Source organism: Dermochelys coriacea, chromosome 1, assembly GCF_009764565.3.
Source record: "Dermochelys coriacea isolate rDerCor1 chromosome 1, rDerCor1.pri.v4, whole genome shotgun sequence".
Taxonomy (NCBI): domain Eukaryota; kingdom Metazoa; phylum Chordata; order Testudines; family Dermochelyidae; genus Dermochelys; species Dermochelys coriacea.
The window spans coordinates 328632085-328648678 of NC_050068.2; the positions used below are offsets into that span (position 1 = coordinate 328632085).

Here is a 16594-nt window from a genome sequence, read left to right on the forward strand (position 1 = left end):
ACATGATATCTGCTCCAAATTATTCCATTCTATTTAAACCAGCGGTGCATTTCCATTGCATTTGCTAATGTAAACTGGAAGAATTGAGAGGCAATACCCGTTTCTCACGCAACATCACTGCTAAACAATCAAGCTTAATTAGTATTTTTCAGAACACAGAAGACATGGTCCCTTCAAGGTGTTTACAGTCAAATACCCTGATCATTGTAAGTGCTGAGTACCCCTGATTTCCAGGGTAGTGATGGCCATGCAGTGAGTTAGATGAGTTTTTGTCTAGATTCTTTTGTGGGGAGAAGGTTAATTTAATAATCAACATGAAAGAAGCAATGTGGACAATGGGCTAGTATTGTTTGGCCCCTTTGAAATTATTGCTGCTATTTTGTAAACAGTTCTTTTCTGTGTAATTTTTATATAAATCTAATTAGTTTAATTTCTGTTGAAGGTTCCATCTTTGGCTTCTGTTGTCATTAGTCCGGAGCTGCAGACTCCTGCTACCAAGTTCTGTCTTAAGCAAAAGAATCATCAAGGGCATAACAAGAATGTCTGGGCTGTTGATTACTTCCATGTCCTGCCGGTACTCCCCTCCACCATAACTCACATGATCCAGTTTTCCATTAATCTGGGCTGTGGAACTTATCAACCTGGTAACAGGTACAACAGGCTAGATTTATCTTGCAACTAACCTGCTTTCTTATACTTTTTATATTATAGCATCGCTAAAATGATTTGGATATTTTTCCGAGAAAGAAAGAAGGCAATTAAAAACAACAAATGTAAACAGGTTTGAGGCTTGCATGCAGCATCTCACCTAGTACCAGTCCAGTCTTGTTCTCCTTGAACCCAGCAGTTAATGGTTATTGACTTCAGGAGGAAGGACAACCATATGCTTAAGGCACTGGACTGGTTCTCAGGAGATGTGCGGTCACTTCCTGGCTCTGCAGTAGATACCTTGTGTGACTATGGGCAAACCATTTAGGGCTTGAACCTGAATCAGTTGAAAATCAATGGCAAAGCTATCATTGAAACCTCATAAACCATTTTAATATATGTTTATAATATCATGGCAATAGATGTATAGTAAGACACTCTTTAAATAAAATCATATTCTCAGTAAATTATTCTGAAATAGAAAAGTCATAGCCCAGCAATGTGGTGTCAGGATGATGAACTGTGACTTTTTTAATCCTTCATTTGTATTATTTAAAATAGAGTGTTAGAAACAAATTATGCTTAGTAAATTACTCTACATGAATATTTCAATAAAGCAGCAAATCTCTAATAAATTAAATGCTTTCTACATTACTTGTTGAAGGTTCGCAGAATGTTAGAAATCTACAGCCATTCTCGGAGTCGTGTATTATAAACAGTTTATTTTAAAAAATAAACTGCGGTGAAATGCAAGGGCGGGGGGAACATTCTATCAGGAGCTTCATGGTTGCTGAAGTCCTCAATGAACATTTGTGGATATATTACAGGGAATGACACTGCATTGCCAGGAGATTGACTAGATCATCTAACACAGTGAGACTGAGGCTCGAGAGCCACAAGTGGCTTTTTAATGTGCCTCCTGCAGCTCTTTGCAGCACATGATATTAAAACGCTGTGTGATTTAATTATAAACCAATCTAAGTTATTAATCAATCAGGATGCTTTCCTATGTTATTAGCCAATTACAGAATACTTGGTCAGTCATTTTGCTGTGAGAATAACATATATATATAGGTAAATGAAACAATGAATTCATACTACTGTGGCTCTTTTGGATAATGTAGATCTCTAATTTGGCTCCTGAACCACTGAGGTCTGAGTATCACTGATCTAATGGGTCTTCTCCTTGTCTGATTTCCATCTGTGTGTATTCACTGGTACATTTCAGCTGCTATGTGCAGCTTTGGAGATACACAGTTTACGGTTCTGTTGTGTCACTAGAGCAGCTCTAAACATCTAGGGTGTTGACTCCAGGTGAGCATTACCTTCTCTGTCACAGTCATGTGATACCAACTGGGTAATGCTGTTCTCAGGGATGGCTGTAGTGATGCCTCTCCATCCAGCTGCTATGTAGACAGACAGATGCACAGAGCAGTCCCCTCACTCCCTAGTGCAAGGCATTGGTTATTCCTTTTATGACTGGCATTCAGTCATTGGGGGAAAGACTCTAATAACTGATCTGATAACTATCAGAGAGTGAAAAGAAAAAAGCATTAGGTGAATGACTAATATTGTCTCCCCTGTCTTCTAAATATATACCTATCTGGTGATTGACAGTAGCAGAGGCCTTGCTCACACTGGATATTTAAAAAAAATAGAAAGAAGGAAAACCAGTCAGTCTCTTCAACAGTGAGACAACCCATTGGAGTTAGTCCAGCCCTAAGGCTACTGCCAATGTGCTACTCCCATGAGCAGTGTAAGCCTCAGGTGGGGATGGAGGGACAGATTCATAGATTCATAGACACTAAGGTCAGAAGGGACCATTCTGATCATCTAGTCCAATCTCCTGCACAACGCAGGCCACAGAATCTCACCCACCCACTCCTACAAAAAACCTCACCTATGTCTGAGCTATTGAAGTCCTCAAATCATGTTTTAAACACTTCAAGGAGCAGAGAATCCTCCCTCAAGTGACCCGTGTCCCATGCTCCAGAGGAAGGCGAAAAACCTCCAGGGCCTCTTCTAATCTGCCCTGGAGGAAAATTCCTTCCCGACCCCAAATATGGCGATCAGCTAAACCCTGAGCATATGGGCAAGATTCACCATCCAGATACTACAAAAAATTCTTTCCTGGGTAACTCAGATCCCATCCATCTAATATCCCATCTCAGGGGATTAGGCCTATTTACCCTGAATATTTAAAGATCAATTAATTACCAAAATCACATTATCCCATCATACCATCTCCTCCATAAACTTATCGAGTAGAATCTTAAAGCCAAATAGATCTTTTGCCCCCACAGATCAAAGACAAGAGGTTTCCTCAACAGGAGCACAGCTGAAATATCCCAATACCTGGGGGGGGAGGAGAAAGATGGGGGGTGTTATCTCCCAGAGGTATATGGAGATACTCTTTCCTTCCTCCTCTTTTCCTTCCTGTCGGAGGAAAGAGTTGGCCTGCTTTAGTATGGAGATACTCTTTCCTTCCTCCTCTTTTCCTTCTTGTCGGAGGAAAGAGTTGGCCTGCTTTAGAGCTAGTATCCACAGCCTTATGCAGAATGCATGAATTGGAGAGTTCTGGATATTTTGAGCTATATAGGGTTTTATATAATTTCCAAGTCAAAGCACCTATTGTATGCCAAAAATATTTCAAGAGTGCTGTACTACATGCTTGGGAAGTCAATCACTTGGCCTTTTAGTCCAGATAGCTCTGAGTGAAGGAAATATAAATAACATAACTCATTTGCTTTCTCAATCTAGTGACTCTCTCAAGGAAATAATTCATAAAATCTATTAGCAGTCAGATCAGTCGGACTCTCCTTCTTAATATTTTTCTTCAATACTGCACTCTGACTGGTTCTTACTAATAGGTAATACTCCTGGGGGAATTCTGCGCCAAAAAATTAAAAATTCTGCACATAATATTTTAAAATTCTGCAAATTTTCTTTGACAAAAATAACACTACATAATCACGCCAGTCTCAATTATTTTGGTAATTTATTTCCAAAATACCTGTCAGCGAGTATGTGTGTAACAATATAGACACACAAAAATTCCCCCAGAAGTAGAGAGTTAAAGAAACCCCTCTGACAACCCATTTCTGTTTCTCTGCCTCTTCCCCCCACAAAAAAACCCACCTATTGTCCCCCCAGCCAATACACCCAAACACCCTACCCTCCAGAGCCCAGCCACAGGGTCTCCCCTAGCCCAGACACACATCCCCTACCCCTCAGAGCCCAGGGATCCAGAGGGAGAAACAGCCTGATGCTTGGTCACAGGCTTGTGTGAAGTTTCCTGTGCACCACCCTCTCCTTCCCTCAGGGCATGCTGGGAACTGCAGCTGCCAGGAACCCGCTAGCTCCCTCCCCCACCCCTCAGCAGTGTCTTCTATGTGCGAACTGTACTCTGCTAGGTCCAGTGGACCCTAATGGCAGCCAGCAGCACTGCAGCCCATTTCTGGGAGGGAAAGGAAATTCTGGGAGGGAAAGCAAAAAACATTAATTTCTGCAAAATTCTACATTGCACAGTGGTGCAGAATTCAACCAGGAATATTGTAAGAGTAACATCAGTCCCATTTAAATACAATATAAAAATAAACGTGTAATGGCCAAATAAGGACTGCAATAATTGCTTTCACCTCTATCAGTTAAAGGTGTTCTTATATGGTTTATGTTTTGTTGTCTTTAAAATACTGAGCTTGCTTCATGTTTGCTTTTAAAGTGTTTTGCCCAAAAAGGCATTTCATATTTCAACATCAGAGGTATCAATTATTTAACAACCAATGAGTTTTAAAGCTTTTATATGTTGGTGCTACAAATGCTGATGTATTACATTTAGTCTGAGTTGAATACTCTGTTTGTTTCTGTTGTTAGTGTCTACTTGGAGTTTTCAACCAATCATGGCCGTTCCTGGTCCTTACTTCACACTGAGTGCTTGCCTGAGATATGTGCTGGGTCTCATCTTCCTCACAGCACCATCTATGCCTCTGAAAACTACAGTGGGTAAGAGAGTTCTGTGCAAAACTAGCAGAGATTCAAGACTACAAAAGGAAGTCAATCCTTTGTGACACTGGAAAGCAGTGAAGAAAGTGTCCCCATGCAACCTTTCATTTCTGATTAACTGGAGACAACAAGCAAAGGAGCTGGTTTTTCTGGCTGCCCAGAAATGAAAAGTTATGTACCTCAGATTGTTTTTGTTGTATAGCAATATTTCTACAGGAAAAAATACATACAAACATACATACATACACAAAATGAGGCAAAATTTACTTGACTTTTTGTTTTGATTAATCTATTAAATTATAATAACAAAGGACTCTTCCATTTATGACCATGTTTTACATGATCCTCATCTTTTACTAATTTGGAATTATGACATTTGGAATACAATGGAATACCTCTGGATTTCACTAGCCAAAAATTGTGATTATAAATATTTTGTTGGGTAGAACAGATTATAGAGGTTCAGCAAGAAAAAAATAGCCATTGACTGGGTGAAATATGCTAATCATGCGTTAATCTAACAGAAGAAAAATAAAGGGCCAGATCCTGTTCCCAGTTAAGTATGCTTGATTCTATTCTGCCAGTGCAACATGAATTTAAGTGACCATCTGTGGATTCCTCTTGCATAGAGCAATCCCATGATGGCACAGAGCTGACATAACTGCCTGTATCCCATCTTCCTTGTAGCCCTCAGAATAGAGGACAAGTCAGAGGCATGACCGTGGAAAGGAACATAGTTGGAGTGCCTCGATGGCCATTACAATTGATCATAGTTTACAGCAGACATGTGATGCTCAGATAATTATAAGGATGACAGCCATACAACTGACTAGATGGGTAGAAGTTGCACTAGTGGCCAGAACCATCCCTTGCCTGCTCACCCCAGGATTGGGTGGCTGTAACATGGCAAATAGCAGCCTTTCTTCCCTCTTCAGGTCCTGCTCCAAGTGGAGCTCAGCCAGATCCAAAGGCTTAACTCTATACGTAGCTTTAGAGAGGTCCACTGTCAGGGAAAGAAAAGGAGGACTTGTGGCACCTTAGAGACTAACAAATTTATTTGAGCATAAGCTTTCATGAGCTACAGCTCACTTCATCGAATGCAGTGAGCTGTAGCTCACAAAAGCTTATGCTCAAATAAATTTGTTAGTCTCTAAGGTGCCACAAGTACTCCTTTTCTTTTTGCGAATACAGACTAACATGGCTGCTATTCTGAAACCTGTCAGGGAAAGGTTCATTATACTAAGCAGTTCAAGGGCAGTATTAACTTTGATCATTTGAATAGAAACGACAGCATATTTTTGTTTGTTTCATTTTAAATGCTTTAAATAACATATGTAATGTACTAAATGTAATGTACTGAAATACCATGGGCCAAATTCTCCTTTGGGTAGCTGTGGAGTGGGAAAGCGATTGGAGCACTAGCCGGGGACTTGGAATTAACGATTAAAGATTTTTTCTTTCAGGAACAAATATTTAATATTGGGCTCTTCAATCTATCAGAGAAAGGTATAATACAATCCAATAAATGAAAGTTAAAGCTAGACAATTTCAGACTAGAAATAAGGTGTACATTTTCCATGGTGAAAGTAATTAACCACTGAACCAATCGACTAGAGTCATGGTGGATTCTCCATCACCGACAATTTTTAAATCAAGATGTTTTTCTAAAAAGATCTGCTCTAGGAATTATTTTGGGGAAGTTCTATGGTCTGTGTTATACAGGAGGTCAGACTAGATGATCACAGTGGTCCTGTCTGGCCTTGGAACCTATGAATCATTTATAGCATATAAATCTGTAGTAACTGCATTGACTTGTGAAAGCAGAATTTAGGCCCATATAAGTATAAAGTTCTTAAAACTCTTCAGTGTAAAATAAACGTCAACAATGTATACTAATATTTAACAACTACCGTTTAAAAATGTGGGAATTTATGTGTGAAATGTATTTCAGGTGGAACCGAATAACTATTCCCCTTCCCAGTGCAGCATTAACCAGAAATACCAGGATTCGATGGAGACAAACAGGACCAATCCATGGAAATATGTGGGCAATTGATAATAGTTAGTATTCATACCTGTTATCATCATGTACCATTCAGGTACAATTTCCATACACAGTCCCCAGTAGACACATATTTCCCAATGTCATAAGGCTGGGATTTGCAGATTGTTAAACATCCATTTTATGTGCACTTGGTCACCAGTCTTTAATGAAGCTAGATGGGAATTATATAATCTGAAAAGGCAGTGGAATAAGAAGATAAAATGATGTATAGAGCTGCAGCGGGCAAAATGTAGATTATCTTTTTTTTCTAAATTGAAAGCTTTCTAAAAGTAAAATATTCATGATGAGGGGCTAATATAATATTTCTTCTGACTGCTTAGATTCAGTTAACATAAGTAGGTACTACATTATGCTATTAAGGATGTGTACTGAACTTCCCTAAGTAACAACTGCAACATCTGGGATATATTATACCTGCTAGACACAGAAGACTTTAATAAAGAAACACTGCCACCAGCACATGGAAGACAGCTTTTGCATTGTGTACAGTATTTGATAAGGAAAAGTACCTTTGATGATAGTACGTTTCTCTATTTCCATTTTGGAGGCTTATTTTTACCTAAATTATTTTCTAATACCTATAAATCTTTTGTTTTAATTGTGCATATATTTTGAAAAAAGCAAGGCAACAATAGGAGTCTTGCACTGAGTCACACAGTATTAAATCTTACAGTCGTGGAAAGGCAGGCTCAGTCAGGATAGGAATATTCAAAACACAGACAAGTACTTTGTGAATGCAAGACTTGTATAGCCCTGGATTTATACCTCATATATAAGGATGGGCCATATATATGAGAGGGCCACAGCTAATTAAAATAAACACATTCTGCTACAAACCAAGGTGCGGATATGTTTGTGGAGCACAGGAATTGTTTTGCTAGGTATGTAGATAAAAATGCATTATATTATGAATGCATATTTTATAGTCTGAAACTTCTGGTTAAATTGTTGGGTGCCACAATTCCTAAGATGCTTTGACATGATATTAGGTAACAGCAAGATACAGCACATTTTAATTTTAGACAAGCTATGCTCCCAATATTGTTACATTTTAAGTTTCACAAAGAAGCCCTTTGACATTTTGAAAAAAGAAAAGCCTTTTGAAACTGCCAGGATATTGAAATGTAAAAATAAAATATTGAGCTAATGAAGTAGTTAATTTCCATCATTATTTTGGTAATTCTATTTCCTTATTCCCATTAGTGTGATTTAGTATCATCTCGATATTCCCAAGGCAGTATTAATTCTTGTCTTGAATATAGTGACATTATGTCAAAAATTAAGCAAAATGAAGGGTAAGTCAAAACATTGATGTCTATGAAAAGTGAGTTACTATATAAGAAAATGCAAAATGCAGCTGTCAGTGCAAGTTTCTGGAAACAACAGAATGATGCAATCAATGCAAGTCTACAGAAATTTTACAATAGGAAGAAAAATACAGGGTTTGAATCGTTAATTCAAAAATATTATTATCCCTCAGTATTACATCATGGGGATTTTTCTTCTTTTAAAAAAATAGCCTTCACAGCATATAAGACCTTTAAGTATAAAAAGGGAAAAGCTCCTGTCTAAAATTTATCTCCATGAGTCACCAGTAGATCCTGGTCATGAACTAACTCCATAGGTTTGGGTAGTCAGGAGTCTTGTTAAACCCTGTGCAGAATTCCTGCAGTTCTCTTTTGACTGTTCTTAAACTTCTTGCAGTACCAAAGAGTGCTGTCTTCTGGAGGACAATGACTGTGATATCTTCCACTCCGAATGTGTTCTTGAGCTGCTCATCCATACCCTTAGGGATTGCTCCAAATGCTTCACAGATCAATGGATCACTTTTGTTCTAGTTTTTCATAATTGTTCCACTTCATGGCATAGCTCTTCATATTTAACTATCTTCTCTTCTTGTTTCCTTTTTATGTTTGTCTGCTGGCACAGCAATGCCAATTAACACGGTCTTCTTTGTTTTCTTTTCTACAACCACTATGTCTGGCTTCAAGTATCAGAGGGGTAGCCGTGTTAATCTGGATCTGTAAAAGCAGCAAAGAGTCCTGTGGCACCTTATAGACTAACAGACGTATTGGAGCATAAGCTTTCATGGGAGAATACCCACTTCGTCAGATGTCATGTATTCACCCAAGAAAGCTTATGCTCCAATACATCTATTAGTCTATAAGGTGCCACAGGACTCTTTGCCACTATGTCTGTCCTGTTGATAATTGTGACAATTGCCAGATCCCGTAAAATCTTTGCCTCTTCATTCTCTAGAGCACTTTCAAATCAGTGTGTCATAATTTTGCATGTTTTGTTTAAATCCATATTTGCCACAAAGGCTCCAATTCAGACAGTTGGCAATCTCATTGTGTCTCTTCATAAATTCTCTTCCAGTCAGGCTCCTGCAGGTGCTCAACAAAAGTTCCACCATCTCTTCTTTTTCAGAACACATTCTGCAGTTCAGGGAGCAATTCTGTTGGCCAGTTTTGTTTAGAATGTAATCAACCCTTAATGATTGCTCTTGTGCAGTCATAATGAGGCTCTCTGTCTCTCTTTAGAGGTATCCCTCTACAAGTCATAAGCTTGTTATGATCATTAATGACAGGTTGCAGAGTAGCAGCCATGTTAGTCTGTATTCGCAAAAAGAAAAGGAGTACTTGTGGCACCTTAGAGACTAACAAATTTGTTAGTCTCTAAGGTGCCACAAGTACTCCTTTTCTTTTTATGATCATTAATGGCTTTGATCTCTCTCCATCGCATTTCTCTGTAAATCTTTCTAGTCTTTCTCCTTTTTTTATGTTTTCTTAGGCTGAATGCATGTTTGTCCAGCTCTGGTATAGCAACCACATGATCTTTTATTTTGGCTGACTCCTCATATTTTTGGATGTTACATTTTTAATTGTCAATTGCTTCCCCTACAGATAGCAGACCTTTTCCTCTATCATGTTGTCTGATGTACATCCTGGCCGTGTCTTGATTGATATCCATTACTCTATGCATTTTCAGGAGCTTTCTTGTTTGGATGTGAAATTTTTCTTCTCCTCTTGATTCCACTTGTTAAATTCAGCAGTGTACCATAATACTGTATCACCCAATGGCTCAGATCAAATTCCTTGAGATGAATTGGGTCTTTAGATTAGTTCTTATTCATTTGTAATACTGTTTCCCCACTTCTTCTTTGACTTCCTAATGTTGTAACTCTGTCAGTTCCGTGAGGTATATGTAGGGGCCATGCTGAGAGGTATCTTGGATAATACCTCATTAACTTGTATGCTATCTGATTGTACCAGTTTGCCCCTCTTTACAGATGTGAATGCACATTTAGCCAAGCCAGCCCATAGCTTTATATCTTCACCAAACTTTTCTACACATACTATCAATCTCAGTATCTCCTTCTCTGACTATCCATATATTTTCAAATCATCCATGTACTACAAATGGTTAACCGGTTGTTGCTCTTTGCTGATATGATAATCACCATTTATCTCAGGCATCATCCATATCAGTGGCAGCATTGCTACCATGAACAGCACTGGTGATAAGGAGTCCCCTTGAAAGTTTCCTCTTTTAATTTGGACTTCATCAGTGAGAGTCCCTTTCAGGTGGAGTTGAGTATTCCTGTTAACCATAGACTGCTGCAGAAAGGAAATCATCCTTGGATGAATCTTGTGCATTTTCAGTGTCTTGATGATCCACAAATGTGGGAGTCTATTGTGCTTTTTGGGAGGCTATCCACACCATCTCTAAACTTTTCCTTTCTTTTTTGTTTTGCATATTCTGTGATCCTCCTGCTCAGCTTGAGGTGGTCTTTTGTCCCTTTCATGTTTACCGTACAGCCTTTTTGCTCTGGAGGCAGCATTCCATTGTGAGCTAGAATGGCCAGATATTCTTTGCCAAAATTGCTGTTAGAAGTTTCCACATTGTTGGTAAACATGTACTTGGTCTATAATTCGTATGATCACTCTGACCTTCTTTCTTTTTTGCATGAGGACAGTTCTCAGCAGTGCTAGGGCTCAGTAGTGCAGACCTTACACAGGCCAGACTCCCTTTGGGAGTTTTGCCTGTGTAAGGACTACAGTATCAAGACCATGCTAAGTATAAATATTCTACTGGTACTTAATGTTTTCCCTTGATACTATGGAGCTAGAAATAAAAAAAGAGTGCAGATGGTGCCAATGGTCTAAGCCCATTTTTCACATGCTTCTCATCATGTTCCCTCAAATCTCTGCATTATTCTGTTCTGTAAAGGCAGGAATAAAACAAATATATTGAAATTATTAAGGGCGTAGTCCTACCCCTTTGAGGTCAATGGCAAAACCCCTGTTGATTTCAGTGTCAGGATTTCACTGTAAATCCATTAAACTATCATTATTTTTGAACAAAATATGCTGAATTTATAGTTATACAATAAATGTAGTTCTGTCAAAGGATTTTAGACACTGAGCAGTGTAGCATGCAGGTAAAGTTATCAGCCAGCTATCCACTAAGTACCCAATCCAAAACCTGTTGAAGTCTTTCCTTTGGCATCAATGGACTTTGGATCAGGCCTGGAAAACCTGGTCTTCCAAGATGCTGAGTGCTCTTAACTTAAATAGATGTGGGTGGGATTGAAGACATTCAGCACTTAGTAGGATCCGACCCATATATGTTAACAAATCACCCACATTCACAGCTTGCCAGTTAAAAATGTAGGATGAAGAGAGAGATTTTCAAAGATTCAATACACTGACCTTTTAGCTCTCCAGACCTCTTTTCAAATATATATTAAGTCACACACAAAATCCGGCATTCGACCCTCTTTAGAAAATGTTGCGAACCTTCAACTTTGATAAAGCTTTTCTGACATGATAACATGACATTCACAGCACAGCACAGCTAAGCCAAATAAATGAATCAAACAAGCAGATAACATAACACTATCCAGAGCAGAGTTTTTACATCCAAAAAGGGAGAAAAGCTAGAGAGACTCCATGAAATCTGCAGCGAAGATCGCTATTGCCGTCTGTTTTATGTGAAAAGAACTCATACACTGCCACGATGGGCAGAAGTTCAAGAAAGAAAGAAGGAACTGATTGTCTCAATTTGGTCTCAGGTGGGTTTTGATAACATTCCAAAAGTCACTACACAAGTGCCACAGCTCTATGTAGTTGGTAATCTGCTCAGGGGAGTCTTTGTGGCCATTCAGGATTATGGTGCATTTACGGAGGTATGGCATAAGGGGATATTCCCTATGTACTTGCACTGTCCCTGGCTCCAGTTAATGCTACTAGTTTCCAAACTTCAGGCTTACAAAAATTTACCCCCAAGATAACAAATGTATTCATTTGGATTATCCCATAAAAACCACACTGTGATGATCCCAACTAATCTTTCCTACCCTTTTATTGTATCACTGAATATGAAAAGCTACTCTTACAGAAGAAAGGTGAGATATAGTAGTGTGTTGTCAGGTGCCTGGAATGGTTATTCAGTGCATATGATTTTCCTTTTTTTTAATGCAAATGAAACATTAATACAGTTCTCTTACTAAAAATGCACGATATTAATATTTCCCTCTCAGGAGTTGGGGCCAGATCCCAGTGTCACTGAGTCCTACAGGAGTGTTGCCATTAATTTCAGTCAGAGAAGGAATAACCTTCAAAATTTTGCAGCAATACTAATGGGAGGCCTACATGCCCAAAATAGGGTGGAGGAAGGGGAAGGATAAGAAATGCCCAGACAAGCCAGCTACATCTATTCTCCTCTTTAGACATTTTTAAACAAAATAGGTGGATATATTAAAACATCTCCAGCACCTCAAACTGGGAGCGGACACAAATATACAGCATCCAGTGTACAATAGGTTATCCATGGGTCTCCCTGATCTAAGTCAATATTTATTAACTCAGTCCCTGCAAAGAGATACCACAAAGGGCATCATTACTCCTTCAGGTAGTCCCATTCCTGTCAATGGTACTACAGAGAAACACTAATATCTGTTTGCAAGATCAGACCCATATGCTCAACAAGGTGTTGGTTGTCTTTCTTTGTCACATAATATAACCTTTTAATTTAACCAATTTCTTTTCTCTGCAGTTTACATTGGGCCATCTTGCCTCAGATTCTGCTCAGGGCGAGGACAATGTACTAGAACTGGCTGCAAGTAAGGGCTATAATAATACTGGAGTTGATGTGTTGACTTTTTGTCATTCAGTGTACTTTTTAAACTGAAAATTGAAATTATTTTCATTTCAGCCCTTGTAATTCTATAAAGGCTAAATGTAAAATCAGATAATATAGCATCTGAAATGCATCAAATTATTAATACAATGTAAGTTTAATAGTAAATTTCTAAATGACTTTATCTAATAATTTTCTTTTATATTAAACCTGGAGAGATTTGGACCACCTATTCATTTTGAAATGTACTATATTACATGCTAGAAATTACAATGATGCTTTTTTATATTTTTTTTTTACTGGTAAATTGTGGCTTTGCCATTTTCCATTAAACTATGCCACTTTTTAACAGACTAGAATCTTTATATTAAGACCAAAAACAGCCTCGTGCTCAGAGGGGCAGTGATTTTTGAAAGTCAGGCTCCTTAAAGGTATCTCGCTAAAACTCAAGGCTCTCAAAATCATTAGCCACTTTTGAAGATGATGTTCTAAATATTTTCTGGGTTCTGTTGTATTGTGTGGCATTAGCTGTAATCACATTTGATCTGTTACAGTTACATAGTAGCAAACTAATGATTTGACATGTGGCAGGTGCAGTAGGATCTTAGTACCACAAACAAGAAGTAGACTATCTCTGTATTTTTATTTTACAATAGGTAGATATTGACTTCTATTTAGAGGAATAGCAATTTTTTTTGACCCAAAGGGTAAATATTGACCAAAACAAATACATCATCCATAAGAATATTTTGAATACAGTGTGACTTATTTTGAAGAGTCTCTCACTTTAGGTTTGAGAGAATCAATGGACTTTATTTTTAAGGTTTTAAAAGTTTACAACTGTAACGTTTGGTTGCAAAACTGTATCTTGATCTTCCACAGGGGAGAAAAAGGTTTAAAACATTTATTTGGGATTAATTATGTTTTTAATATATATTTCTTATAGGTGTGACCCTGGATACTCAGGACCTGCATGTGAAATGGCTTCCCAGACCTTCCCCGTGTTTATTTCAGAAAGCTTTGGGAGCGCCAGGCTCTCATCCTATCACAATTTTTACTCTATCCGTGGTGCTGAAGTCAGCTTTGGCTGTGGAGTCCTAGCAAGTGGCAAGGCATTGGTTTTTAACAAAGATGGAAGACGTCAACTAATCACTTCTTTTCTTGACAGCTCACAGTCCAGGTGAATAAGAAAGAATAGTAATGTGCTATAAACAAATCTAGAAACTATATTTGTAATAGAATTTACTGGTCCTTTCATCTTCACTTTTTGTTTCGTTTAACCGCTCTTGTGACATGAGCAAAATTATAGAACATTTTGTTTCATATTTTAATTTTGATTGTGTAGAATAAACTATAGTCCTTTCATTTCCTCTGTTTTGTAAATAGCATGAGTATTAAACAGATGTGGGGGCAGTGATTGTATAGCCAGGCTAGAAAATATGAAATGTTAATATCAAAACTGAATGTCAGAGCCAAGTGCTAATTAATTATGTATAAGGTTGTATTTATTTGACAGCTTGTGGCAGCTGATTAGATCCATTCAGTATCTCCTCCTCCCCTCCAGTGCCTAATAAATAATTAAATGCTGTAATGATTGGCATTTTAAAAATATATATGCCACATTGCATTACTTGATTGTAAAAACCATTTCAGCTACAAACAACTCATAACTGCTGTTTCTCAAAATTGGTCTCAATTTTTAAGATCAGAAAATGTTGATTAGGAAAATTAGGTTGATTAGGTTTGTTGATTAGCTATATAAATGGTACCCTACCAATATTTGTGTAATTCTGATCTAGGTTCCTCCAGTTCACTCTGCGCTTGGGAAGCAAGTCTGTGCTGAGTACATGTAAAGCACCTGATCAGCCAGGAGAAGGAGTGTTACTACACTATTCATATGACAATGGGATTACATGGAAACTACTGGAACATTATTCTTATCTCAACTATCATGAGCCAAGGTATATGGATTATAATTATGAAAAGTGATATCTAAAGACAGCTAATATTGTGAGCAGTAATTTGCGGCAGTATAGAGTATAAATACATTTGTACTGAGAAGTAGGGAAACTAATTTATACACTCTATACTGACCAATTTATTGTGTTATGGAAAATCAGAGTATTCTGAGCACAATATGTACCTGAGTCTTGGACGTTGGCAAGGAAATTCAGCCTTAGCGTAAGCAAGTTGGCTTCAATGTGTTGCATCTGCTTACACCAGCATTCAGTTTAGCTCAAGATTCTTATCCCAAACAGAACTGAAGTTGTTTCCAGTATATTGGAAAGCTGAGCTAAGGAAAAATGAGGAGCAGATGAGCGTCAGAGATTTTTCCTTCATACAATCAGCCATTGCCACTTTTCTGTTGTTAACACAACAAATATTAAAGTCTATATCATCCCCTCCTTGGACAAATTCAAACTGTGGTGCCAAACCTGCAGGAGGTCTAGGTATGGTTTGAAATGTGGGTTACTCCTTGCTAACTGAGCATTCTGTGCCTTCATCTCCCTCCACAAACATATGCACCAATTCTGAACACATTCCTTTTTTGCCCATTCATATAAAAATAGATAGTTAGGAATAACCCTCCAGCTTACATGGCAGAACAAATTGGAGCAGTTGTGGAAGAGTAGGAAGAAAGTTTCACGGTGAATCTCTGGCCTTGCAGCAGATTAGAGGAGGGGAATAATGGCCTCAAAGAAGACCTCAGATTTGCTTGAACCAACCCTATCCCCTCCCATGGAAACAGTAACGGGAAGGGAAAAGTTAAGATAAAATATGGACAGCATTAAAGCCACAAACATCCTACCATATAATTTGCTTGGGCTAGGAGTTTGTGGGCCCAAGAAGGATGCGAGGACATGGTTTACCCATGAGGATGTCTCAAGTTCTTCAGGGAAATCCTGAAAATCCTGAGCCATCCAAACAGAAAGATGCCTCTTCTTTTTCAGCCCAGTTTATTGTACAGCCATGCTGCCATTGACTAATCACTTATGTTGGCTACAGTTCAGGAAAGCACTTAAGCACAAGCTTAACATTAAGCTCATGAAAGCCCCATTGAACTCACTTAAGCACATGCCTGAGTGTTTTTCAGAATCAGGAACTTTTGTGCCTTTCCACCCTGCATCCTAGCTAAGCACTAAATAAAAATTGCTGCTTTGGGTTCTTACACATCTATATGTTTTTCCCTAGTTGCTGACTATTGTTAAATTATAATTAAAATGTACATTATCAAACACAGATGAGCGTATATCAAGGAAAGATTTGATTCACTCTTCCCACTAATGTAATAACTAGACAATAGAAAAGATGATTAAGAACATTACAATGGAAATAATTCTGTAACATTAAAAATATTTATTTGGAGTAATACATAGTATACCCCATAAAATGAGGGCAATTACTGTCTTTGATCAGATCTTCTTTATGTAGGCTTTAATTTCTAAAGTTTTAAATATTTCCTAGAGAGTGATTGTATAAACTCTAATACTAATAATTCTCCTTTAAAATTTTCTTTTGCTTCCTTTATTATGGTCACACATATATTTGATATGGTGCTGTTTCTAATTTTTAGATCCAAAATTACAACTGTAGGATTTATATTTCCTCAAGGTTTTTAATATACAGTGTTATTAATTTTTTACAATAAAAAGGGAAATGCACATCCCAGTAACTGATTTTAATAAAGTTTCGTATATAAATGTAGTAATTTACATTGGTGCTGTCAACCTCTTT

General features: G+C 37.9%; 1 protein-coding gene across 2 annotated transcripts in view; it reads left to right on the forward strand.

The window, feature by feature from the left end:
* Window positions 1-16594, forward strand: part of RELN (reelin) — a 455243-nt gene that overhangs the window by 287704 nt on the left and 150945 nt on the right. For both annotated transcript variants that reach the window (XM_038377914.2, XM_038377905.2), the window contains exons 14-19: window positions 443-651; window positions 4522-4650; window positions 6602-6711; window positions 12776-12842; window positions 13806-14039; window positions 14659-14820. In XM_038377914.2, coding sequence (XP_038233842.1) covers window positions 443-651; window positions 4522-4650; window positions 6602-6711; window positions 12776-12842; window positions 13806-14039; window positions 14659-14820 — 911 coding nt within the window. The remainder of the gene's footprint in view (window positions 1-442; window positions 652-4521; window positions 4651-6601; window positions 6712-12775; window positions 12843-13805; window positions 14040-14658; window positions 14821-16594) is intronic.